We start from the raw sequence: 27,265 nt of genomic DNA, 5'->3' as shown, positions 1-27,265 counted from the left end.
GAGAGAGAGAGAGAGAGAGAGAGAGAGAGAGAGAGAGAGAGAGAGAGAGGAAAAGAGACTGCTAGATGCGCGACGCGACGAGCAATCAACGTAAATCACTTGGCTGATGCTCAATTTAACAAGAAGGGCCATTATGATCGCGAACTCGAAGTAACGAGCACGAGAAGAGATCTTTCTCTCTCGCTTGTTTATTTATAGCAAAGTGTGTGAACTACCTACGATCCCGTGTAAGAAGATACAGTTTGTTGCATACGCGTAACGCTATTTTAAGAGACCCCCAAGCATTATTACTGCCTGATTGGAAATGACAGCGAGGAGGAAGCTTACATGGAAGAATTATGTCCCATTACAAGCTCGTTAGCGAAATGCGAAGCAATCGCGCGGTTTCCCGACGGAAGAGCATTCAGCGACAAATGTTCAATAAAATATCTGTTTATATACATAGTTTCTCTACACAATCCTATAAATCATAGCAAATAGCTCATAATTAGTTGTGTTATGAATTTTATGTTCAGCTTTTTTAACATAATGATTATACAAATTAATTCAATTATGCAAGTTCATTTGTTCTCATTCCCAAATTATCGATGTATATAACAATTGATCTTATATGTTTACATTTACAACTAATAATTATGTACTTAGCAATTTAAGTCGCAGATTAATTATTATCATATTATATCGTATTAATTTACATTTTTTTGCCACTCTAAATGAATTATATATAGCATTTCGTGGAATAATTGAAGAAATGGTTTTCCGAACTACGATATCGTGTGTGTGTGTGTGTGTATGTGTGTGTGCGTGTGCGTGCGTATGTGATGGTATTAAATTACATTGTATAAATATATATTCCGAAAATAATATAATTACAATACCATTATGTGTATTCAGTGTTCATTAATTATGCTAAATTTAGTGATCATCATTAAACGTCACAGCCAGATATGAAGCTCTAACCGTTAGATTCGTATCTGTCGAGTTATTATCAACTGTGAATATAGCGGAGAAGTGCGTAGTCACGCGTGGGAGCCTTTAATAAAATTACGTATATATAGAAGCGTAAGAGAACCTAGTAATTATATCCGAAGAAAAATATTAACTTTAGGAATTTTTACCAATCACTAACTACTTCACTTATTAATATTAATCATTTGTCTCTCATTTGAATAACCCGTTAAATTATTGTACAATTTTAAAGTTTCGATTTGTAAAAGTAACACTTTCCGATTCATATAAATCTTCCACTATCCAATAATTACACATCTTTGATTACGCATAGATTACTAATTAAGTACCGTTAGATCATAAATAATATAATTGCAGGTATTGTTCATATTAATTGGTTTAAGAGAGTACATGTAATTCAATTAATACTTTTTTCTTCGCCAATACTTTTTATTAATTTATCACTTTTTTTATTATCAAGTTGTTGCTTCAATTAAGTTTTTCTATTAGCATGATTACTAGTTGATTTCATAGGAAAGATTATCGTATCTCCTCGAGCGTTTTTCTAAGACTCACCATCGTCGTCTCAACAGTTCATTTCAATGATGTCTATGTTATCGAGTAGAGCTGCGAATTGTGCAGCTACTGCGAGCTGCAATAACGGAGAGTACTCACTCGAACGACCTTGGTGCTCGGTTGACGTCGTCGAGAGGGATCGCTTTTGACATGTTGAGGGCCCGAGAGGCTCACCAGTGGTCCTCGGGGTATCCTGGACTTTACCACGAAGCACCGTTGCTAATCGATGGTTCACAAACAGTACGCCTCGTGCCGGTCCTTCAACCGGCGAAGTGCGTTTAAGCTCGTTTGGTCAATTAGCGATTACTAAACACACCGTGGCCTACCTCTACGGGTAAGCATATGAAAAGAGCTCCTTAAACTCCAGTTCACGCCAGTTCAACCGTCAAAAATACTTTTGATCCGGAAAATTCTGTACTCTTAATTTTCTCTGACTTTTTCAAGAATAATAATATGAATGTGCTTTTATGAGCAAAACAATTCCATCAATTAAGACATTTATGTTTTAACATGCCGTAGTTTGAAAAACATAGAAAAAAAATGGATTGCTAATATTTTGTGGAAAAGTTTTGAAGAAATATGTGAAATATGTGAGTTATTGTACTTAATAGAAAAAGGTACTCTTTATTACACACACAGTTGTAAGGAGATCGCTCAATATCAGATATTACAATTCCAAAACTCGATTTGAGATTCGTTCTTTTGGGGGAAAAATAATATGATAAAGCTTCTCATAATATTCGTGAAAGTAGTGAAGGAAGTCGTCAAGTATCTGATCGCGCGAGGAACGAGGAAGCAGAGATACTCCCGCGTGGCCTTAAAAGGCACCCCAAAAAGCTGTATGGGCGTATATACTTTCGAAGCAAAGGATGCGGGGAGAAGCCGGAGGAGTTGGGAAGTCGATAAGTGTCCTTGCGCCAGAAGGAGGATTCTCTCGCATCTTGACACGGTGACCCCCACCCTGACAACCTCGACAAACCCCTCTGCTACTACTACAACTACCGGGCAAACCCCGCAACCCAGTCCGTTCTTCTTCTTATCATCCCTAGGCGCCATTCCATCCATCTTCCTTTCTTTCCATTTTCTTCGGCGCTACAGCACCACTACCACCCTCAACATTGCCACCGACACACACCGAGAGCGTGAGTGTGAGAGCGAGGGAGGGAAGGGGGGGGGGAGAGAGAGAGAGAGAGAGAGAGAGAGAGATACCATTCGCCGGCATGGCACCACCATACCAGGATCCGTCGACAACCCGCCTTCCTCCCCCGCGACCCGTATACTCGCTCCCTTTCCGGGACCCGTACCATTCCCAGCTCCCCGCGCCGACCCTCACCCCCGACTCCACCTCATGCTCTGTTCACTAATTGCACATTCTTCGCATAGTTTCGCCATCCCGTCCCCTCGCCGACCCCCCTCCTCGAGGGAGGAGAGGTCGAAACGGGGGTATAGCAAGCTCTCGACACACAACTACCGCCTCTGTCTCTCTCTCACTCTCTCTATCTCGTCTCTGCCTTTTCTCTCCCTTTCACGATCTTCCGTCTTCTTCTCTCTTCGTCAACTCACATGTACCTTGTACTACATATCCCTGTGCACATCCTTGTCGAGCGGTTTCACCTTGCAACCCTCTCGCACGCTGCTGCTTCCATCCTTCGCACGAGCATCTCTCTTTCTATCTTCCTATTCCACTAACTCAGTAAGTCTTCTCTCTCTCTCTCTCTCTCTCTCTCTCTCTCTCTCTCTCTCTCTCTCTCTCTCTCTCGCGTGCGCGTATGTTCGTATTCGTGTTCACGAGAGAAACACGAACGAATAGATACGTGCAAGTAGGCGTGATTTTCTTTAGGGTTCACGAGGTCGGATTTTATAACGCTCCGATGGAAACTCCATAGCCGGTTTCGTGTGTCTCACGTCAGTATTAAATTGACACAGATACGCATCATATATAAAAAACGCACTTATGCTTTAAAACATGTTGCTTAAAAATCGTGCGAGATACAAGTCTTTATTGTACTTGCTGAGTGAACTACTACATGTGAGAGAAATAAAAAAGTTGGAAAATGTATCCTAAGAATAAAAATTATTTAATATTTTAAACAAAAGTATTGTATTATTTAACAGAAAGAATTTTTATGTTATTTCTAGTTTTGTATTTTCTTCAATAACCAACTGTCTAACTAAATTTCAATTATAAATTTTAAAAACTGTAAAATTAAGATGAATATTTAGTTATCGCTGTTTTTATCTATTGTTATTGGTAAGCAATGGATAAAAACACAATAATCCGCAAACCTTCTGGTATTCTCTGAAGATAATACCCGTGAAAGCGTCAAGAGCATTGTTATGAATATTTAGTCCAATTATCATTTTATTATTAAATTGCATCTCACAAAATCTATTCACAAATTCAAGAAACTAGTATGTTATTTCTCTTCCATAAATAGTATTATTGTAAGATTCTACGACATATATTAAAATTTAATCTCTCAACATAATACTCTCATAAATCTTGCTTTTCTCTTATAGCAATATAAAGATTTTATCCTGCGAATATTTATCAGATTATTCATCGGAAATATACGTATTAAATACTAATCTATCATCACATTTTAACTGATGTAAATCTATCTTCGTATCACGATTCTGAAAACGACGGATGATTTATTGAACGCGAATCTTCTTTTCATCTTCCGCTTGGAACTTTACAAAGCTTAACAGTCGGAAAGTCTAACAGCGTGTAAAAAATGTACACACGACTTGCGAACATGTCGGTCTTCAAATCGGCGGACTTTACTGGGGGAAAATTTATTTCCCGCTCACCGCCTCAAGTTGTCCGGCCGCTCTTCACTATCCTCCATTCAATTTCTTATCGTTCGCAGCATGACGAGATCGCACTTAGCTTTCGTACTTAAGAGGAAGGTGAGAACAGTTGCTTAAGCATTATTTCTTGCTGCTTAGAAAAAGAAAAAAGAATAAGGGTAATTCTTGCGACGCCGAATAAAAATTATAGGCATTTACTGCCAAAATTTGAAGTTTTAATTTTTTAATTTTTTATATTTTGGGGTATCGAGAATAAATTAAATTAGATAAGACGCTTTTAAAAAAATTAACAAATATTTATATTTCATAATTTTTTAAATAAATAATTTTTTTTCTTATTTATATAAAATATTAATTAATTATACATATATTTATAATGTTCATTCGATATATCATATATCTTTAAATTTTTTAATATCATAAAATATCAAACCAATTTTAATTTTTCATTTGTAATAAATTCATCAATTAACAATAGCCAAATAATTTTTATACAAAAAAATTACTAACAGTATAATAACGAAAATCTGTGAATAAACATATTGTTCGACAAATTATATCGTTAAAAATTGATTACAATTGTAAAAAAAAATAGTAGAAACTCATTCATAAAATATAGAAACACTTAAAGTTTTAAATATACATATGTTTTATATATAATCAGTATTCGAACTTTATCGTCGAATATCATTTTACGCGAAGGTTACACACTGTATGTATAGTAAGTTACCACATAAAATACATCTTAAAGAGCAACGCAACATGACGGAATCGCATTCGCTAAATCCCATTTACTGCTCCTACGCAACGAAAACGAAGAATCGAATCGCGCCATCCTTCCTTTCCCTTTACGATGCCACCACAGCATCGTGCCGTTGTTGTTTTCGTGCACAATTTTCGTGATATACAGGCAGACGATTTTATCCCACCGCGGTACTTCTGCGCATACGATGCAGAACACGCCCTGGCTTACACATATCGGGTGTCCCCGAAAAAAAAAGATTAAAAATCTCTTATTTGTTTAACGCGCATGGATATGTAAAAATGTAAATCCCAGATCTGTTATTTCGCAGCTATGTCGCAATTTTTGATACCGTAGTGTTACAAATATCTCGATAATTGATAATAAAATCAAATGTCTACGAAGATAAAGTACATTTTAGACTGACAGGAACTTGGATACCGTTCGATCTTAATGCGAACCAGCTTTAAAAGCTCCAAGAAAAATCGCGCTTAAATTTATCAAACGATCACAGAGCCGAGTGTAACTCACTTCTGGCACGCCCGGTGCGTAAGGCCACCGGAAGGCAACCCGCTCGTTTCCAAAACCTGCATATCGGTGCAAACGGTCCTGCAAGGCGCGCTCGTAAAAGGCGCTCGTAAAATGGAAAGGGATTAAAGCACCACCCAGGTTTCCCTACACACGAAAGGTGGGTGGCGGTGTGCGCGGGAGGGGATGGGCGACGCGAACGCCGAGGAGTATATATCCCCGGATTTACGAGGACGATAAACGGGATTATACGCCTTCCGTAAACCTTGAAACGATCTTTCGAGTGAGCGCATAGTTTGCGTAAGGGCGATGTTTCCCTCCGCCTCACCGTAACTCCCTTGGACCATCCCTTTGCGGGACTGTAACCTTTCTTTCTCACTCGCGATTGTCCGTTCATACTCTATCCATTTCGTTCACTTCGCACCGTTTTTCTCGTTTACCATTACCACGCTCGTTGTCGCACCATTACGACGTTGTGGTAATGCCACAGAATTCTCGCAACTTTATCGTCGTTTGTTCTATTTTCGTAGCTTTCGTCCAACTGTAGGAACTACAACTGCTTTTTAGCATCTTATTATAATAAAAAATGAAAATATGTATTTTGTAAAATAATAAACAATTAACTGATACATATATACGGACATTCTTCCGATCAAAAATTTTAAAACGTTAGATACGCTTAACTGACAAGTGAGTTATATTAATTACACATTTTTAATAAAACATTATAAATGAAAGGTACATGTTTTATTTTTATTCTTCATTATATCAGTATAAAAAATGCAAAATCATCATTCAAGTAAAAGTTAAAGTTGAGACATTTAAAATTATGGAAAAATGTAATTATCAGCGGAAAATTTTGCGGAGCACCTAAAAAATGTTCGTGGAACACCGCCGTTCCGCGGAAAGCTAATTGCACTAGCTGCACGATCTTTTTATCTTATTAATATTCTTTTCTTGTTTTTAAAACTTTCAGCATTTCACACGCTTTTATTATATCGGTTAAATGAAAGTTGTTAACATTGTCACAGTGTGTTACTTCCCTATCCGCATTTTTATCCAATGAGCGAATTTATATTCTATTATACAACGTTTTTGCTTTCCGTTGACTGTCCTCCGATATTTTGCGTTACGTCATAATGTATTACGTGTGTTTTATGTATGTGTTTTAAAAAATCGCGGAAGTTACCTTTGTTCCGCGATTTTTAAGCTAATTACCACGTTACTCGCTCGTCGGACACGTTTAGTAATTTTTACACTGTCTCGTGGACCGTTTCATCTTTTCCTGTTTTCTCTCATCTCTTCTTTTTTTTCTTTTATTTCCGCGTTGTTTCTCTCGTTCCGTCTCTCCATTACTACGTTGCGCTAATATTATAAAATTGTCGCGACTTTATTATACTACAATGTTGTAGTTTTATTTTCTCGCTCCCTTCGTTATCCTCAATCTACATGCTTTCAAATATTCTCGCGTTTCTTCCTATTCTACCGTCTTGTCTCATCTTTATGCCGCATCGTACTGAGACGTTGCAAAATTGTGTAATTTTATTGCCAACCGTGACTTCCATTTTCCACCGTGTGCCTTCCGTGTTTTATTAACTTTCCCGCTTTTCTCGATCGCGCCTTTCCGGCGCTTTTCTTACACCGACCACTTTATTATCGCGGTATACTGTAATATCTAATAATTATGCAATCTGGTTACATTTTTTCTTTGAATCTGATGTTGGACGTTTCTTCTTCCCTAATACTTTGTTCAACCACCCTCACAATGGAATCCTTCTTATTCTACATTTTTGTAAATTTCTCGTGTTAGTATTATTACTACATCATACATTAGAGCATTTTTTTTCCCTCGACTATTAAGCCGATTACTGCATTAGCCGTCCGTTGGAACACGGTTGTCCATTTTTACATTGTCTTTTAGGTAAAGATCGGCGAGGGGCGAAAGCCCAGCAAAATGCCCGTGCAATCTGAATTATTAAGCGGCGAAGGCGGAAGAAGAGAATATAGCAATAATCTCGAAGAAGTAAAGAGGAAAAAAAGGCGATCGCTTCGGCTGGCTTGAAGGCCTTTTTCCACGCCATCCTTCCCTATAAAGAGAGCGCCTGCCACGAATTAATATTCATTACATCGCGCAACGGCAAAGCGCCCTCGTCCTGTACAAATATGAAACGACGTACTTGCGCTAATTAAAATACTTGGCTGCTTTTCTCGGGCGGAGAGTTTGGCGACCGACCGCCTTCGTCCTTGGTCTTTCGCTCGCGCATATAACCGGAAGAAGGGACGGCTCCAGTGCGAAATTAATGGCGCGCAACGGGCGGCGTTTGCATCATCGACGCCTTTGAGGCATTTTAATATCGGGCAAATCAAGTTTACACAGGGCGTCTCGAGAAGAACGCGCGTTGCCATTGTACTCTCTCGGTAATTCACTTTAATGGAGATTCCAGGTTGAAAATCTTTTCCCGACATATATCATTTTAATTACGGCTTATTCCGAAGTAGGAAAATATACAAACAGGAAATAATTCCCTCGTGTCCGCAACAAGTTGATCGAGGGATTGCGTTAATTTCAGGAAAAATTCGAATGCTTTAAAAAAAAAAAAAAACGGATTTTGGTACAAAATTAATCTATTCAATTGACGAACGCGCACGCCTCGACAAAATTTTCCACGGCGCAGGAGAGCGATCCTACCGGGTGATTCTTTTACCGTTTTCGTGCAATGGGACAGGTGACGTCCCCGTAAGGTTCGTAAAACACCAAGGCGTCGTCTACGGCGTCGACGGTCGGCGAAATGCCAGGCAGGCGCACGGGGAAACGCGAATGTCGGTTCGCTCGCCTGCTTCCACCGTCGTCGTCGGGGAGCTATTATACGCTCGAGTTTAATTAAACTCCGCGAGATGTCAAAGGACTCGGCCATGCCCGGCAAGACGGACAATGCGGACGCAGATTATTACATCCCTCGCCGACCTATCCACTCCAGTACTCGCGTCTGCGTCCATACGCTGGACTTCTACCGTGTACGTGGTGAGTGTGTGGATGCGGACACACGTATCAGTGTACGAACATGTATGTAATTTCTCTCGCGGTTACGTGTATACGTTATGTATGTACGCGTTGTCGCAGCAGTTAGAAACTTGCGTGAATATTTTGCACCTCATCTCTATGTTTACGCTCTCATCTCCACGCTCGCTGTTCAAGTGACGCAAGTATTTTATCTATTGTTAATGTGCGAAAGCAACGTAATACGTGTCGCTACTTTACGAGTAATTTAAATGAACAAATCCGATAAATGGAAGATATATTATATATCAGTATGTAACTTAAAAAAATTTAGATTACATCTTTTAATAAATATATGTATCTCCTTTTTGTTTATCGTATAAAATTCAATTTATGCAGGTTTTTTTTTAAATGTTAGGCATCAATTGCAATATGATACCCTATTATGCATATAATAATACTCATTAATTTGTATTTCATAAATGTTTTCATTAAAAAAATATTCGAAAGTATCCCCTCTATTGGAAATGATTTTGAGAAACATTGCGCTATCCTGTATCCGATATATTTGTGCCTGACTGACGCGTCTCCAATAGAGAAAGTTTGATCTCTCGGTGACTCGTCTTATTCGTCGTCGGAACGGAGTCCCCCTTGCGGAGGAGAGTCCGCAGTGTCGTGTCAATGCCCATAATTTCACGCTCCGACGGCCGCTCGGTATCGGATTATTGGATCGGATATCGAGAAGGAAGGAAGAAGCTTGGCAATCGCTGCTGCCGCGACTGCGAAAGGAGCGAAATGGATGTCCTTAGGAGGAAGAAGCCCCCTCGAGGGATCGAGCTAGCTATGCCGGTCGCTTCGGGAAGCATGAAAGGACATCGAAATTGCGCTTCCGTATCTCGTTAACACGCTCCGGGACTCGCCACGCGAAATTATCCGCTCGACGTTTTTTATTTCGTAATCGACACCGACTCGGGCGTTGAAAGTTATCTTTTTATCAGATTACTGCATGTGAAAAAGTTCTTTTTAATCGAATCGTTCTACTTGTGGAACTTAGTGCCTTAAGAAATCATCGAAGTTTATCGATATATTTAAAAGATGACTGGTAACATACTTGCCAAATATTAGACTCGCCTAAATTTGCTAATCTAAATAATAAATTTGTTTTGAAATTTGTATTTGATTTTTAACACTCTCGATACCTTGTCTATTTCTTTTACCTATACATTTTGGCATTATTTAATTCTCAGATGAGAAAGTAATTATTTTACAAAAAATTATATATATATTTATTTTTTTAATTTGTGACAACTTTAATCAACATTACTTTCATTACATCCTCGGATTTTAGTTAATAAAATTCTACGATCGCTTTTCATATCAATTTACGAACGAAATATTCGATACATGTAATATCGAATAATCGATGAATGTAATAAATAAATGCTTGAAAACTCTATTTAATTTAACTATATTCCATGATTTCAAAGTTCGATAACAAGCAAATGGATATTTTACGCATATTTTATATAATATTTTTATAAGGACGTATCTTCACATGATGTACTTAAAGTGCTGTATTTTGCGCGAATATATATATATTATAGCCTTTGATAATCTTACTGAGCGAGTTTTAAATGGATTACTTTCCAACAGACTTTTTTTTAAATCCAAAATAAGCTACAATAAACAAGAAAGCATTATATGGTCTTCAATGAAATTTTTATTAAGGAATAATTGCAATCCTGTGTTAATAAAGAAAAATCCGTAACGAAAATTGTAACGACTCTTAATGCGTAACCTGTGAATCTCGACATTCATCGGGATTGCCGAGTCATCGCGGTGACGAAAGGCGATGGTTCCAGAATTGCTGGGGAAAGCGTCGGAGACGCCTGAGACACCCTCCTTCCGCCGGTCAATAACTGGACACTGTCTCCTCCTTCACCCTCTACATTCACAGTGGCCGGTGTTCATACACACACACATACATAACTATCCACTATACCTTCTTGAGCACTTGCGTCGATATATGGGGTCCTGTCGCGTCGCAAGAAAATTACAGTATATCCAAGAGCTCGCGATATTCCAGTAAATGTTCGATATTTACTCTTTTTTTTTTTTTTTCAGAAATCGATAATTTAGAGCAAAAAAGTTCTGCCTTAAGTATTAAAATTTTTAGCACACTGCTCCATTTCCTTTACTCAATTGTTAATCTTTTCGAATCAAACTTTTAAAACTAAATAACCAATATTTTATTTTATTTTATTAATATTTACACGAAGAAGTGCTTGATATATTAGGAATGTTATAACCGCTTTAATCGTCTCGTTACACGCGGTATGCACTCTATACACAACAGTAAGCCTTCCCTAATCTCTAGCTTTTGGGGAGCGAAACTACCTAAATATGTTTCGGAAATATGATTTTGTCTAACTTGTTCTCAAATAGATGCATATTTCGTATAAAGCGGCTCAGGAAAATCAGAGATCGAAAAAGAAAAGAACACGTTAAAGAATTTTACGCAAAAGAAAATCATATAACAGTAGTTTGAAACGAAAACAATCAATATTACTCAGCGTCACCAAGAAGTAAGAAACACTGCACGAACAAACATAAATCATTTATCTTTTTAGCTTTCGCGCCATAAATATAGAATCATGTTTCTTGTCCTCGTTTAGAAATACACATATAAAGGCTGTTTATGCTACATTTATTTTTTATTTTAATATTTTTGTAAAATATCTAAATTTCATGCAAATGGCATATTTATGTTATATATTCTATCTGTATGTGAGAAACATTTCTCCTTGAAAAAGATATAGTGTTTTATTTTTTCACGAATTCTGTGTTTTATTAAAAATATATATCGTATAATATACAGTTGGAAAATTTGTGTTAAATGTGATATATTCCAAAATTTTTATGGTAATTTAATGCAAAATGAATATAATATTGTGTAAAAATTAATATAAAAATATAACATCGACATAATTTGTAAGTAAAGTGTAGAAGCATATTTCTTCAGTAAAAAAATTATCATGTTAAATTAACAGATTTTATTCATATTTCTTAGAATTTACGTTTCAAAATATACTATTGTCAATTTATTAAAAAATTGTGTTATTTCACAAAACTAAAAACACTAATATCAATTTAACACAAAATATTCAAATAACACAATCACATTATGGCTCAATTTTTCATTATCTGATTAAATTGCAATTGAACTTTACCTGATGTTTCACCCAATGGACTTCACCCATAACACCATCATAGATATAAATAAAGTCCATTGGATAAAAGATCAGGTTATCCACAATAACTAAAAAATAAAAAACCGGGTCTATGTTACATTAACACTCGGATAAAAATTTAATAGCAATTTGAACAAGGGCCGATTTTAGCACAAATACAAAATGTTTTAGTTGAGTGCGTATACGTTCGAGAAATAAATTCAAATTGGAGGGAGACCAAAATTTTCCATACTTCGCTTATTAAGCGAAGCTCTTGCATACAGAACATCATGATACAACGAGTGTAAATTAAACGGCTAGTAATCATGGTACGGTCGAAATTCATGGCGTCTACCATGGTGCGGTTACATGATGCGTTTTCCTAGCTGCGATGACGCCTGGCTCGATGACCCATAAACCAGAATACGATGGCGCACGTACGTACGGCATGGCTCCATAAGGCTCGGAGCGCAAGTACGTGATCGCGAGACTGGAGCATAATAGACGGGGACAGCACTCTACGTGTTATTAGCGATCAGATAAATGCCATGGCGTACCGCTGTATCCTCGCACGTTCCTGCATGATGGTCTGTAAGGCGCCTCTTGTATTTTGCATTAAATTCGCACGACATACGCGCAAAATAATCCATGTATGTAACGCGTCGAGAAATAATTCTGATATCATGTCACGTGCGAAGAGGCAACGTAATAATTTCTAATCAAATCGCAATAGTAATGACGTTATAATTGCCAAAAAGGATAATACCAAAGTATAAAGAGATCTTGGAGGAAAGAATCTTGCCAATTTTTATATACTATTATAGATCCTGAGCTCTTTGTATATAATAATAAAATTTAACTAAATTATTACTGTGTATTATTTCAAAGCTTATTGGAATATCTAATTACGTATTTTGACAATCGTGATCAGTATACGATTTATTACTGTACGTGCGAGAGATCCAAAATGAATAACGTTCTCTCAGTGCAAAGAAGTGATTCCGACTTACAAAGTAAAAAAATTTATTAAAAGAATAAAGCTCCTCAATTATGATAGGATTATCTAATTTCGCGACGAATTAAAGAGACATTCACCAATTAATTAATTCGCTATAGAGATATATATCTTTCTCTCCGATTTATAGATTTATGGTGTAGGTCATTTAAGCGATTGCGGATAAAGACCAGGTGGATCTGTGTGTGGTCGATTTATCTGTTTAAATACGACCCGAAGCTATGCAGACCCGCAGCTCGAGTTCACGTGGCACATTATATCTGCATGTTCTCATTCATTCGCTCTTTCGTCTGTCCCGTTCTCGCGGGTATCGACGTAAAAGATATTTAGACGTAATTCAGAAAGATAGTTCATCGTATATAAACGGTACTGATTTATTTCGGTTGTGCAGCTTTTAATTCACTTCCTGTTAATTTTCTCCCCATTCCTTTTTCTAACTACTATTCTTGACGTACGTTAATGCGCGTTTTACCGACTATAATAAAATAGATCTTTGACCTAATCATATATACATTTCGCTAATAAATTCTCTCTACAAATTTAGAAGTGCTAAAATATAATTAGACAACTTCGGTATTAATCTAAAATTATAATTTTAGACATACCGGTGTATATCCATTTAGTGTATATCCGGCGTGGCTCGATTAGCAAGGACGTATAACGATGTATCGATGGAAGCTGTTCCGCGCGAGTTTGTCCCGGTGGATCCCGAGTTTGTCCGACAGATCGGAAAATCTATTCGAAAGCTCCTCGTAGTCGGTCGCGCGAGCGGCGTAAGCGCCGATCGTCTAATATTACTTGGTAAACGCCAGCGGGCGGATGGATGCGAGAACCAAACAGGAGGGTAAGGAAGAAGGTGAAGAATGGGAGGGAGAGAGGAAATTTGCAAGAAACTATATTTACGGAGCTCGTTCCGGAACATTGACCGACGAGGAGAGAAGTTACACCGATGGAAGCCGCTCGGAGGTGTTCCGGGAGACCGCAGCGGCAGTTTTTCTTTTCTGGTGTACAAGCAAGAACCTAAACGCTTCTCTAAACGTTCTCGTTCCTTGTTGCGTGCACCGACAGGGACGATGCTCAGCGCGATCCTTTTATTTCTACTGGTTTATTGGATGCCGTGGACGTAAGGACGAAGGACCTAGTCCTTCATGGGAAGGAACGATGCGGTTTCTTTTCGCTTGGATGAAGGAGCGGATAGAAGAAAAAAAAGAGAGAGAGAGAGAGAGAGAGAGAGAGAGAGAGAGAGAGAGAGAGAGAGAGAGAGTTAGAAAGAGAAAGAAAGGAAGCTCCTTTCCACCTTGAAACAGCCACAAAGAATATCGAGCCCTTCCGCTCTCTCTCTCTCCTCTTCCGACATCCGCGCAGCTCCGACACACAGGAAGTCCACTTTGACATTGTTCGTAGACTATCGACTGTGCTCACAAAAAGTTGCCGCCTTCACCGACAAGCAGAGCCCGATATTTTTCCAAAAAGACTCGCTGGTACATACATCACAGCGATCTCATAAGTAATGCCCGATTATTTTGCGAGGTGCGACAGGTTTATGAGACGGAACGAGTGGAATTTAGTCTCCCGAGCAGTTCCTCAGATGTTAGCGCAATGTTCCCATCAAGGGCAATTAACGGGTCCTCATCAAATTTTATGGGGCGGCCCAAACGTGCTTTATTGACCAAATAATAATCATCGAGCCCTATATTCTCTGTTTTTCAGACCTTAGTCGATCTGTCCCTTCATTCGTAAGATTTCTGCGTAAGAACATCCTGTGCAACTATTTTAGTTTCCTTGTGATTTCTTTTTAATTTGTACGAGAGATATAATTTTCAAATAACACTAAATTCTTCATTAACAATAAAAAGATTTTACAATACGAATTACAATGCTTCAAAATTCATTTTCGATTGATCGAATCAGATATTTATGAGAAATATTTCATAAAATCTTTTAGAATATTTGAAGACTAGTCTGAATATAAATAAAAAACTATTTCACAAATTTTTTTTAAATATATGTATTCAATGTCCGCAGTAAAAAGATTATCTATATAACTGCATGTGCGTAGAAAATGTTTATTTCATAATTTTCGTACTTATTATTACATTCATTTATTGTTTCTCTAACTGCTTCTTAAAGTATTTAGGAGATTGTAGCTGATACGCTTTTCTCGACGACCCGAAACTGAATTATCGTATTATTATCAATAACGATACAGCGTGATACGCACGAAAAAATTTCAGATCGATTGGATTCTCTTTCTCGTATCGCTTCGGGAACGAGAGGCGAGATCGTTTCTCCGCGGTGAAATCTGGGCGTCGGCGTCTAGATAAGGGTAAGAGAAAAAGGAAGAAGAATAGGTAAGAGGGGGAAGGTGCGGAGAGGAAAGATCGAAGGAGGTAAATTGCCCCGAGATATTTAATCCCGCGGAAAGGCCGAGGGATCTCTCCTTTATTGGCTCGGCGAGTGAGCAACGACGGGCGAGATAAGTTTCCCGTCGGATCGATGGCCAATCGCGTTAAGCGATTTTCGCGCCTCGTTATCCTTTGTTTCCATCCGGTGGACGGTCGACTGCATCTCGTCGACGACGGCACGATGTCGACGGCGATGCTCCTTCGTCTTTCGTGACGTCGAAGGATCGATTTTATATCGCGTCGCTCGCGTTTCTCGCTACCTTTCTCTCTGTCTCTCACTTCCATCGTCTACGCGAAGAATCACCGACTTTCACATTCCTCAATGCCAGGGGAAATTACCGAGGGGTAAACTGCGTCCCGGTGAGAGCGACTTCTCCCTACGAGACTTTCCGATAGCGACGAGATAGTGAACGAGAACGATTTTCAATTGAGATACCCCCACGTAACTTTGTACTCGTGAAATCGCTTTCGTCTCCTTCTGTCTCTCCCTTGAGATATTACGAATTAATTAGATGTCCCGAGACAGGCAAAAATCTTTCGGACAGTTTCGAAGTTTACATACACTTACATACAACAAAATTACATTTGGTATCGCAAAATGTACGAGAGATATTTATTGATAAGATTTATATTCAACAATTTTTAACTGCTCTTTAGTATCAATTAAATCTCTAAAGAATATAAAAAGTTTCTTCGATCTACAATCTTTTTCTTGAATTTATCTAAATTAATTGCTAATAAAATATAATTCATCAAAATGTCATAGAAATATATTCATATAGTTCAACATCCGAGAAAACTATCGTCATTATAAGATTAGCAAAATTTTTGCGACCGTAATTCCAATTCGCGCGAAGTGAGGATGAAACGAGAATAAGGATAACAACGAAACGATGTCGCTTCGACATCACTGTCGTCATCATCGTCGTCGTCGTCGTCGCCGTTGTTACTGTTTTCATCCACCAGCTCCGTCGACACGGAGAAGCTTGAATTAAACTCCATTTTCATAGAGCGCGCGCATCGCGATTGAATTGCCACCCGCTTGGCTTTGCGCGCCAAGTGCTTTCGGAAATTAAGCGACATTGTGCCTTAACGAATGGGATTCATGCGAATATGGCCTACGTCCTCCTGCCGAACGGACTGGAAAATTTGCCCACCAAGACGCAAGAATGGAAGAAAAGTGGCAGCGATCCGGTCGCATCCCCGGATGCGAAGGGACTGAGAGTCAGTCAATTTCAGGGTTCGTTTACAACCCTTTCGAGAATAACAGCAAGGTTGGCACGAGGTATCCATTTCCATAAAATTACCATAAAATTAACACTTTTAACTCCTTTAATGATGAAGACGACTAGCTCTGAATTTATTTTTCCATGGTAAAAAAAAAGAGCGTACTTCTATTTTTATTTAAGTTTAAAGAATATCTTAATTTGGAAAACGTTGATGATATATTTTGAAAGCGCATTGCTTATATTGTTTCTTCATAAAGCTATTTACGCCGCAAATATTGCAAAGTAATTAATTAATACATTTGTGATATGCGACTTCTCTGAAACGTGATACTTCAAAGCTTAATTTTACACAAATCTCATAAGTGCTCATCGTAGTTTTTGTAAAATTGTTTCCGTCTGTCGTCGTGTTCCGTCGGTACCAAACTCAAATCGATGACGATTCATTATAGTTCTCCATAAAGAAGCAAAGATATACGGCGGCGAATTGATCGAGAAAGCGAGAAAATTAATACAAAAGACGCACAAGAGGGAACAAAAGTAAGGGTTCGCCGGGGGCGGCCAAAGGGGCGAATATTCCTCCTTGGGAGGCGAGACGTTATTGCTCCGGTGGCGAGTTCATGGCGGTTAATGGTGGTGGTGGTTTACGGCGGTGGCCACGGCGGTACCGCTGGTCTCGTACAAGGCAATATCTGGTCAGTCACGTAGACTGACCTCAGCACCGGAGCAATAACGACGCCCGTCTGGACGTTTCTCCGTCGCCGTCATCGCGTACGTGGAGGACGGCGAACGGAGGAAGTTGCCGTCGCGCGTTCATGGTGTGGTCATCACATGGAAAACAACGTTCTTTCCTTGGACTTTCCTTCGGGTGGCATTACTTCGACGTAATGTGACGTCGAGTGTACAGCTTCACGAGACGTGCGCTTCAGTGGAAATGATTCGTAAAAAAAAAAAAAAAAAGAAATGATAAAATGCCGTATAACAAGCATTTCGTCAATTATTAGATTAACTTCATCACAATACCGCGCGAGTCGCAGGAAGTTCATATTTTGAAAATAAAGCAATAGAAACTAGAAAATTGAAATTAAAAAATCATTGTTTTCTTTTATTTTAATCTTCTCAAAATTCTACGAGTCTCATGTTATTTTAATTAATTATGATAGTAGTGATTAATACAATAATTTAACCCAGCATTGTTATCGACGTACCTTGTCAATTGCGTGACTATCACACATTCATATATATCATATATATGTGGGAGTGCATGAAGCACAAAAGAATTTTTTGTGGGATAGATAGAGAGATATATATGTATGTGGTTATACTCACCGTACATCTTCCCTTCGTCGGAAAGGATGATTTTGCGTCGACCACATGGCGGATATATGGTAAGAGCTTCTTGAAAGCTCTGTTCGATATCCGGCGACCACACGCCCTCCGCGTCCGCTGCCGACAAGTCCTTCTCATCCTGAAAAATACGATCATCCAATTTAGAATAAGCTGGAAGGGACAGATTGCAATTATTGTACATCAGCTATGCGTCCTTAATCTTAATTAGATTTTCGCAGAAAAAGATAATACACTCTCGGTAATCTCGTGACTTATAAATATAATATTGTTAAAGAATTATGTGTGTTTATAATAACATATTAATTCTTAAATTATTATAAAATGAAATCACGTTTTTTTTTTAAGTAAATGATCACTATTCATAAAATGATAAAAATTAACCATTTACGCTTTTATTCTAAATGAATTTATGACAGAGCAGATTGAGACAAATAGTGTAATTATAAAATTATCAAATCATATTTTAAAAGCAAAAAACATTATTGTGAGAGATTATTCAATTCTAATCGTATATATATAATAATATTATATTATATAATAATATACCATAAATATTGAGAAACTTGCATTGTGACACAAATGCATGTTCAGCTATCGATTCCAACTCAAATCATCATTATCAATTTCCGATCCGAAAGTTCTCCATTCTGAAGCAATTCAATTATGATTCTCGCGCAAACATTCATCACGTTCGTCACGATTACGTTCGTCACAGGAGGCTGCCTTCGCCGCGATGCATTTCGATGACTTGGGCACGTTCGACACGGGAAAAGTTCATTTATCTTTGATTCCACCGCTGACCGTGCGCGCGCGCGCGCGCGCGTGCGATTTATCTGCCGTATCTATCGCGAACGTGGTGGGACCTCGGAGATCTTCCTCCCTCTGAAACAAAGGATCCCCAGCAGCCGCGAAGCCACGCCTGGAACGTGGCCGAGTGAGTGGACTTGATCCTTTCTCCTTCTCTCTCGTCGCCGAATCGAGAGAATGTCTCGCGTTCTCGCCTCTCCGTCCGTTTTTCTTTCGCTCGTCCATCGCGTCAAGATTCGCACGGTGCGAGGGGTATCTTCGAAGGGTGACGACGTTGCGCGAATACGCGATACACGGAAACATCCAGCAGTCCGAGTAATACTACTTCGTTGAGACTGGAATTTCAACGAATCAAAAACTTCCGTGCCGCACGAAGAGAAACGTGTGATTCCCGCGTTTCTCCGTGCCGAGAAATAGACGATTATCCTGAGTGTTTAGATACCGAGAAGTGCGGAAAGGGTGCGAGAAAACAGGCTTGTCTCTACCGAGAATCCTAGTCACGTTCGCCACCTTCGATATATATAATATCGTTGGACACGCGATCCAAAAAGGGAAACCCTCCAGATGATACGAAAAAGTCTTTGATTTGATCTCGCTCTTCGAGCGTCGATCAAGAATTAAAAATCAACGCTACTATTATGAATCACTAGTATGCGTGACCGAAATCAATGTGAATAGCTTTCGGGGACATACATACTATATACAATATTATATACGAAACAAAATGCGCTTTCTTTTCACTCTCCATAAATGAATAGGAATAATAAATATTAAATGATAAAAAAAAACAAAATGTTTAAATGTCTTCATCACGTTGAAGAAATTACACGCAAAAGAAGGTGAAGAGAAAGCCAGAGAATTAAATTGCACGGTCGACGTCCAGCTTTGAAGTAGCTACGTACGTCTGACCCAAATAAATCCAATTTACATGTGCCAAAGTTAATAAATTAACGTTTAAATAATCCCGTGCATTTTCGTATTCATTTTAGTATTCACGATGTTGTTTTGCTTATATACAATAGTAGAATATATTTTGAAATGTAAATTAGTTGTCTATGTAAAACAACCGCGAAAGTGATTCGGTATTCACACACATACACACAACCGTATAATTTAAAGAGATCTATTAAAATTTCAATGTCATATAATTCTTTCGTTTGAAAGACTAGTTTCTTTCGACAACATGTAATTTCATTGATCAGTATATATCAAATAGAATACCTACATGTACGAGATATTAACCATAAATTCAGTATTAAAATTTATATCGAAGAACGTAAAACAATGTTATAATAAAGAGTATAAAACAATGTTATCGTTAAATTTCCATTTAGCCATATAAAAGCCTTATTAAGGTTGCCACAAAAAATAAATTTAAAAATTCCCAAACTTTTCCAGGTTTTCCAGATGGAAATGGGAAATTTTCCATGATTAATATAAAATATATAAATTTTAATATTTTAAATCAAGGATTGTAGAAAAATTAGCCTATATTATTACAAACAATACAAAAAAAATTTAGCAGCATAACAAAATTTTAGATGCAAATTCAAGCAAACAAAAAATAAATTAATATTGGAAAAAAAATGAAGTTATAACGAAAAAGGCCTATCAAATAAAAATATTGAACAAAATGTAAATTTTAATTATTTCACTGAAATCATTTAAATTGTGTGAGTTTTAAACATGTATTTGACTATAAATGTCAGATATAATATTTAAAAAATTATAACAATTATTTGAAATAGAAACAGTTTAAAAGAATTGTGAGCAAATTTTAAAATTCAAGACTTTTTATACTTTCTCCTGACTTTTTCCGATTTTCCAGGCCTGTGGCAACTCTGCTTATAAATTCTGTATAATGATTTTAAGATCATTCTTTATTATATATTTTGCAATAACTTTTTCTCTGTCGAATTTAAAAGTATGATACTTCAAAAATGCGGAACGTGATTATGTTCGCTTATAATAGCATAAAATGAGATTGAAGATCGCAGACTGACTTCGTTCAACAGAGAAAGCAACTTGTAATTGTTATAAAATTCTTTAAAACGATTAATCTTGATATTAGTTTCGTATTAGAGATCTAACAATAAATGTATAAATCAATCATATTAAAAAATTTTACAACAAACGCCAAGCTGCTTTCTCTGCTAAATATAATCAGTGAGAACAAAATAAGAAAGAGAACTGGCGGAAAGTTTTAATCATTTAGCATTTTTTTATCGGCTTCGCAAATATTAAACCAAGCAACAACTAAGTATATACATTTTACAACAAAGAATTTTACTCATTTTATCAGTTGGAATTCTTTGAGTACAATAATACCAAGAGAGTAACGATAAATGTCGTCTCTACTACGAAAGTTTAAGCGTTGTGTTTTTTCGTATAAGTAAATGCGAGCCGCAGAAAAGCTCGTCCCTTCAAACTCAGGTCGACGAGTTAATTGAAATAAAAAGGGCACTGAGACTCCACGCTCGCAGTCGTTCTTAATTGGCGACGACACAGTTGACTTACATCGCTAATTTCGCCAACGTCGAGGTTCTTCGTATCCGAGCCGGAGCCGTTGGCGTCGGGCGGCGGCCCGGAACTCGCGGGGGTCCACGGCGCGGAAATGGTGTCGGCTGCAGCCACCGCACTGCCTGTAACAAAACGAGGGACGTACCCGGTTTATTAACTTCTCTCGAAAAAATCCCAGTTTCAAGCTGCGCTCGCAGTCCAGCCTCACAAACTGAGTTTACGAGAACGACCTAGATTTATTTTGCGAGACCGAAAGTTATTACTGCCTTGCAAAATGAATCTATAACCATAAATAAGCTTTTCGTAAGAGTACGACCATAAATAAGCTCCTCGTAAAAGTTACGGTTAAAGTCAAGTTCACATCATCATCAAAAGAATAGTATCGAAACACATAGCTGAAAGTAAATAAAGCGCAAAATATTAGTAAAGATTTGCGAAATAGAAGATATATAATGAAAGAATGGAAAAAAGCGACGTTCAAATTATTTTATTGCGTCTCTCCGTAGCGAAAAGTGTTTTGTAACATACATAATGATCTAAATAGTAATAACAGTTCCAATTTTAATCACAATATTAATTATAAAGCAAGTCATGAAAGTTTTCATAGCAAATTCGTAGCAAACACATTATCTGCAGCATACTCCTTAAAAACTACTGCATACACATTCCCAATGTTATACGCGTTATTGTTTATAACGTTCGCTACAGAATAATGAATTAATCCCGTTCGCTATCACGTGCAGTGAACTCATTTTTGACAATGGAATATTATCCTATTGAATTAGATTCGCAGGGAATGAACAGAGTGTAGGGGGTACACATATGCTGCGCGTAGAGAGGGAGGTGGAAAAATCAGCACGTGAAAAATCGCGGCTGTGGAAGGGTGTACAGAGAGACGGCACTTCGTCGTCGTTCTACGCTCGTCGGAGCAACAAGTGTTCGCTGATATCGCGTATCAGTGCAGCGGGTGGGGGTAGCTCGTAGGCGGTACACTCCGCCTACCGGGGGTGGAGTGTGTATGTTAAGCCCCCAGAAAAGACCCCTATTCCCTGGCTGGGTTCGTACCACCGTTGGCGGTGCAAATCCCGATCCGTAGCAACAACCACCCCCGAGCCAAAAGCGGAACGTGCCCCCCACCCCCCCTCCCCCCGCAGTCGGCCCCTTTCTCGTTCTACGTCCCTCATCCCCTGTGGCATTCGTCGCGATGACGAAATTCATCGGAGAATCATTCGCAGGGGCCTGTGCGCGCACGTATCGGCCATTCCACGGCTCTCGGAGAATCAAGAGACGGATAATTGTTAATTATACGCAGATATTCGTGTTACGCGTTCCACTTTATGCATTTGGGAGAAAGGCCAAGGGAGGGAAAGTTGGGGATTGTTCGGCTTACTTAGTGGGCCAACAGATTTGAGACAGCTGACTGCTGAGCGTCTCTTTTTGCGAGAAACAAGTTGGTAAAAATTATTACACATACTATAATTAATTCATTATGCAGAACTCCAATTGGAACTTTTCTTCAGGATTTTACTTTAATACTTATGTACATATTTTACTTTTTTCATTAATAAAATTTGTTTTCAGCCGCTTTAAAAAAGTAGACGTTATATAATAGGTATTATATATAGTAGACAATCAATGGCTGTGTTCAGCAGAAAAAGCAGTTTTGCAACTGTTATAAAATTCTTGAATATTATTGATGTATACCTTTAGACCCAGTGACGAACAAGGCAAGATCAATATTAAACAATTTTATCACAGTTGCAAAGCTACTTTTTTTTTTTTGCTAAACACAGCCAATATGTTTCCAAAAAATCAAAACAATTTTTGTGTGTTTCGATGTAATCAAAATTAAAGAAACGAGTAAATGAAAACACTTTCATTACATATATTTGTCTAAAATATTCGATATATTTATTTTACATTAAAAACCGCATTACTCTTCGTATAAATTTTCACAATTATTAAAGGATGTTTCATAATGTACCATTGTCTTTTCTAGCTTAACTCTTGAATGAATATGTACGTTTATGACGCTCCACATAAAGATAGGCAAACTGTCAGGGATATACGTTTCTCTTGAAAATGCACGGAAGCGAGCCGCAATCATCCGGTGGGTGGTCGTGGCTAACGGCGAACATGCTCATATGCAGCCGGAAAATGAGCGGTGGGTTAATAGAGACGCGAGATGCGGTCGCGTACTTGCGCACGTGCACGTACAGCTACACGTACACGTATATATGTGTGAACATGTGCACGCGAGCTTGTGCTAGATCGAGCGCGCGACGCTAGAATGGCAGAAGACATAGATCATGGCGGATGACGTATGATTGCATTCGGCGCTCTTGTTGGCAACGAAGAAGAGAGGGAGGAGAGAAGAGAATCGAGGTTACCCAGGGGATGGAAATGTTTGGATGAAGGATAGGGTATGACCAGGCCGACCGTGATAGGGTGCAGGAACTTCGAGAGGGAGAACGCCTCTCGCCGGCGAAACCTCGGAATGTCCTGGCCACTACTATGATCGCGCGAGATCGCGGACGTATGCATCCTTCTCCATTATCCGCGCCGCCGCTCGGTGCCAGATATTACGGTGCTAGATTTCCCGGCTCTCGTTGAGTAATGATCGAGTCGCGACAAATTTTCGGCCTGCAAAGAGGGACGGGGGTGCTGGGGACACGCATCGGTCGAATAGGCCGGATTATTCGGTAGATGCTTAGATCTCTACTAAGCCAATAGGCTCAAGACAGCATTTCATTAATTTTGTATAACGATTTAATAGATACCGCACAATAATTTTGATTCCTTTATGCAGTAGGGCTTCTTTGGACACTTGGAAAATATTTTAAATTCCATATCTTGTACTCATAAATATTGTAATAAAATATATATAAAAATATAGATACAGTTGTAAGGCAATCTTATGTAAATATATATTGTGTTTTCATTTTTTTTATTTTGAAAGTGATGCAACTCCAAAAATTAAATCTACTCTCTATTTTTAGCTAAAATCATCTTTTTTATATTATAAAATATTTTTATAATAATTTTTTAAATCATTTTTTGAGTTGTGATAATTTCGACAATTTTCTTTATGAAGTTAGTTCATTTTTAACGATTAATAAAATGTTTATTTAAAATAACTAAATACTCAGGTTTTTGAGTTGTATCACTTTTGAGGTAAGGAAGCGATATCTTTGTACTGATACTTTGCAAATACGATTGCTATAACATCATCTTTCCCATTTTCTATTTTTTAACTTAAAAGCTAAATAACTTTTATATAATTCTCCAGCTTTGAATTAGCAAAAATATTAATGATATAGCAAATTAAATTTTGTTAAAGGAATGTTTAAGTATGTACCTAAAGTTTTCTAATTTTGTTACTGCTCTATTGTACTAATTAATTAAATTGTTAAATTACTAAATCTGGCTGAGATTCTACTGAAATGAAAATTATGGGTAATGTAGAACACTTAACGTGCAACAGCACGACGAATGAAGAAACTTTCGGGAGGATATTCGCGAGAATGAGATCGTCCATCCACGTCCATCTTTCAACTCATCTTTACGAGTTTAGTTTTATACTATATTGTGTGTGCAGTGAATCCCTGGTGCTCTTAGAAACTACATCGTATAATTTTCATTAAGTACAGAATATTACTTTATCATTAACGCGATGCAATCTTGATATTTTTAGAATAAATGTAAAATAAGATAAAGAGATCAAAAATCTTGAAGCTCTTGTAGAATATTTATAATAAAAATGTTATGAGAAACAAACACATAAAATACAAATGACTTTTAAATTCAACATTATCTGTATATTTCAATAAACGACAAAATTAAATCAATAATTTTCCGAATTAACGAATAGAATTTTCTTGACACCATCGGAGACATCATATCGGTAACGCAAGGAAAGTGTTTTTGTTAATTCGTTTCATCCTTGAACCACATAGATGAACCACATAGTATCAGTTGCGAGAAACTTTACAGCTTGAGGCTAGTATATACTGTGTTCACGGTGATAGTGGTAGTGGCTAAGCTGTAAATTTGGCGTATAACCATTCGAGGGTGGTCCTGGTCGAGTAGGCCAGGTCTGTCCTCTGTCTCTCTCTCTCTCTCTTCCTCGTTCCGCTTTTCGGAGGCAGTCGGCGAAGGGGTGGGCGACAGGCAGAGGGGTGAGACAGGAGACGGGGGTCGTAGAAGCATTCATAGCAGGAACCAGAGGGTGGCTTCGGTGGAATGCGTCCCGTTTAATATCGCGGAACATTATATATCGCCTCTCTTGTCCCTACGTTGCCCGTGTTGAACGCGGTATAACGCGTGCGAACACATCCTCGTCGGCACACACACACCTACACGCAACGACACCTAGCCGCTTATTCGCGACCGTGTATCCGATAACGCACTCGCGAGCTCTCAGAGACCTTTTCATAACGCCAGCGGGATCTTCTGCAAGCCATTGACAGAGTTATTTATCGCTAATCGCACGAAAATGCAATGGGAAGATCCAATTCAGTCTGCCGACAATTTGGCTTCTCTTAATCCTTTAATCCTCTCTAATGCATCTAAAGAGACGCACTGACTTAACATTGTAAGAAAATGTAAAGAGATTAATACATAATCTGTTGAAAATTGAAATTATAATCCCTAAAAGCGATTAAATATTATGTAGAATTTATCTCTTTCTAAAATTAATGAAGACTATTAAAGGGACCACTCGAGTGTAAATGCAAATTTCTCGAAAATCTACTTTTGTCAAGATCTATTTTTGTACTTTAAATCGCTTTAAAAGACAAAATTATTGATGATTCCAAGTTTTTACCAAGATGTTTAAATAGTTGAAAAGATTCAAAAAAGAAACTTCAAGACAGATCGCGTATATTTTAATGTATATCTATTCAGCAGCGAATATTGCCAAACAAGATCGCAGAATTATCGTAAGATCGCTCCGTGGGAGATAATAAATTACATTACAATAGCGACAAAACTGTAAGCATTTTTATAACGCCATAACGAGATTTAGCTATCGTGTCGAATTTCCGGGAAAAATTAATTATGCTCTCGATGCCGGTTGTGAGTTACCGTGCCGTAAAATTTATTAAGAGACGACGCGTCCCGTGCGCGTCATGTTCCCGCCTTTTATGCGAGCCATTAAGAATTCTAATCGGTTCTGGCACGAGCCGCGTCTCGATATTATCGAACGATTATACGCGGCGCTGCCCCGGCAAAGTAAAAGGTTCGTGAGAGCCCGCGCTTGCAATATAGTCGACTTTATAAATCGACCGCGACGAATCGGTCTTAATCGCCGCGCTCGTTGTACGGCTTAGATAAAATATCGTGCTAAGTAACGTAAGGATACGAGCTACTGAAACGATGATTATGCGCAAAATTATTGCGTCGTGTTATTAATGCATTCGTAATCTAAACAACACCGGACGATACGGTGGATACATGCAAGATGATTAAACAAAGTGGATGCTTAATATATACGCTTATCGAAAAGAGATATTTTTGATTCAATTATGAAATCTTATTTAAACATTTGCGTCACGAAAGAAATATGTAAATATTTCTAGGTCCCGCAATTATAATAAGAGTCTCTAAAAGGAAGATTTGAAATACACGCGTATTTTCTATTTTGCACATTCAAGTTCGCTGAAATTCAAAGTAGCCGATTTCATTGATAATGATAAATAAAATAACGAGTTCTCTCGCGTCAAGCCGTTCGATTTCTTTGTCGTCGGTCGAGCGATGAAAAACTCGCCCAGAGCAGCCACAGGTGCGCGTTTATTCGAGACGCGCACGATAGTGATTAATCTCCGTTTGGTTCAATGGAAAACAGCAGACTCGATTCGCTCGATGCTCCCGTAGGTACGTATTCACTCGTGCGAGAGCGCCGAGCATCGTGAGTGCGGTGAATCATCTGCCTCCCCGTATTTGGAGCCGGACCGATTGAAAAGAAAAGCAGGCGAAACGATGCGCGGCGGGCGAAAGGGATGAGGTAATAGGGGAAAAATAATAAACGCACTTGGAGCTTTTCGCGAGTGATATAGCGCGTGTTAGTAAGAGGCAGCCAGAGAGGGATATATATGGGGGGGGGGGG

The 27,265-nt window shown here is 38.3% G+C and overlaps 1 protein-coding gene across 3 annotated transcripts in view; it reads right to left on the bottom strand.

Annotated features, from left to right (window-relative positions):
• scalloped (TEA domain transcription factor 1 homolog scalloped) overlaps positions 1 to 27,265 on the bottom strand; it is a 156,864-nt gene that overhangs the window by 16,310 nt on the left and 113,289 nt on the right. For all 3 annotated transcript variants that reach the window (XM_018548743.1, XM_018548760.1, XM_018548752.1), the window contains 2 exons: positions 21,157 to 21,281; positions 17,812 to 17,950 (listed from right to left, as the gene is read on the bottom strand). In XM_018548743.1, coding sequence (XP_018404245.1) covers positions 17,812 to 17,950; positions 21,157 to 21,281 — 264 coding nt within the window. The remainder of the gene's footprint in view (positions 1 to 17,811; positions 17,951 to 21,156; positions 21,282 to 27,265) is intronic.

Source organism: Cyphomyrmex costatus, unplaced genomic scaffold, assembly GCF_001594065.2.
Source record: "Cyphomyrmex costatus isolate MS0001 unplaced genomic scaffold, Ccosl1.0 scaffold123, whole genome shotgun sequence".
In the NCBI taxonomy this organism is placed as follows: Eukaryota; Metazoa; Arthropoda; class Insecta; order Hymenoptera; family Formicidae; genus Cyphomyrmex; species Cyphomyrmex costatus.
This window is presented reverse-complemented; position numbering and strand designations above follow the sequence as displayed.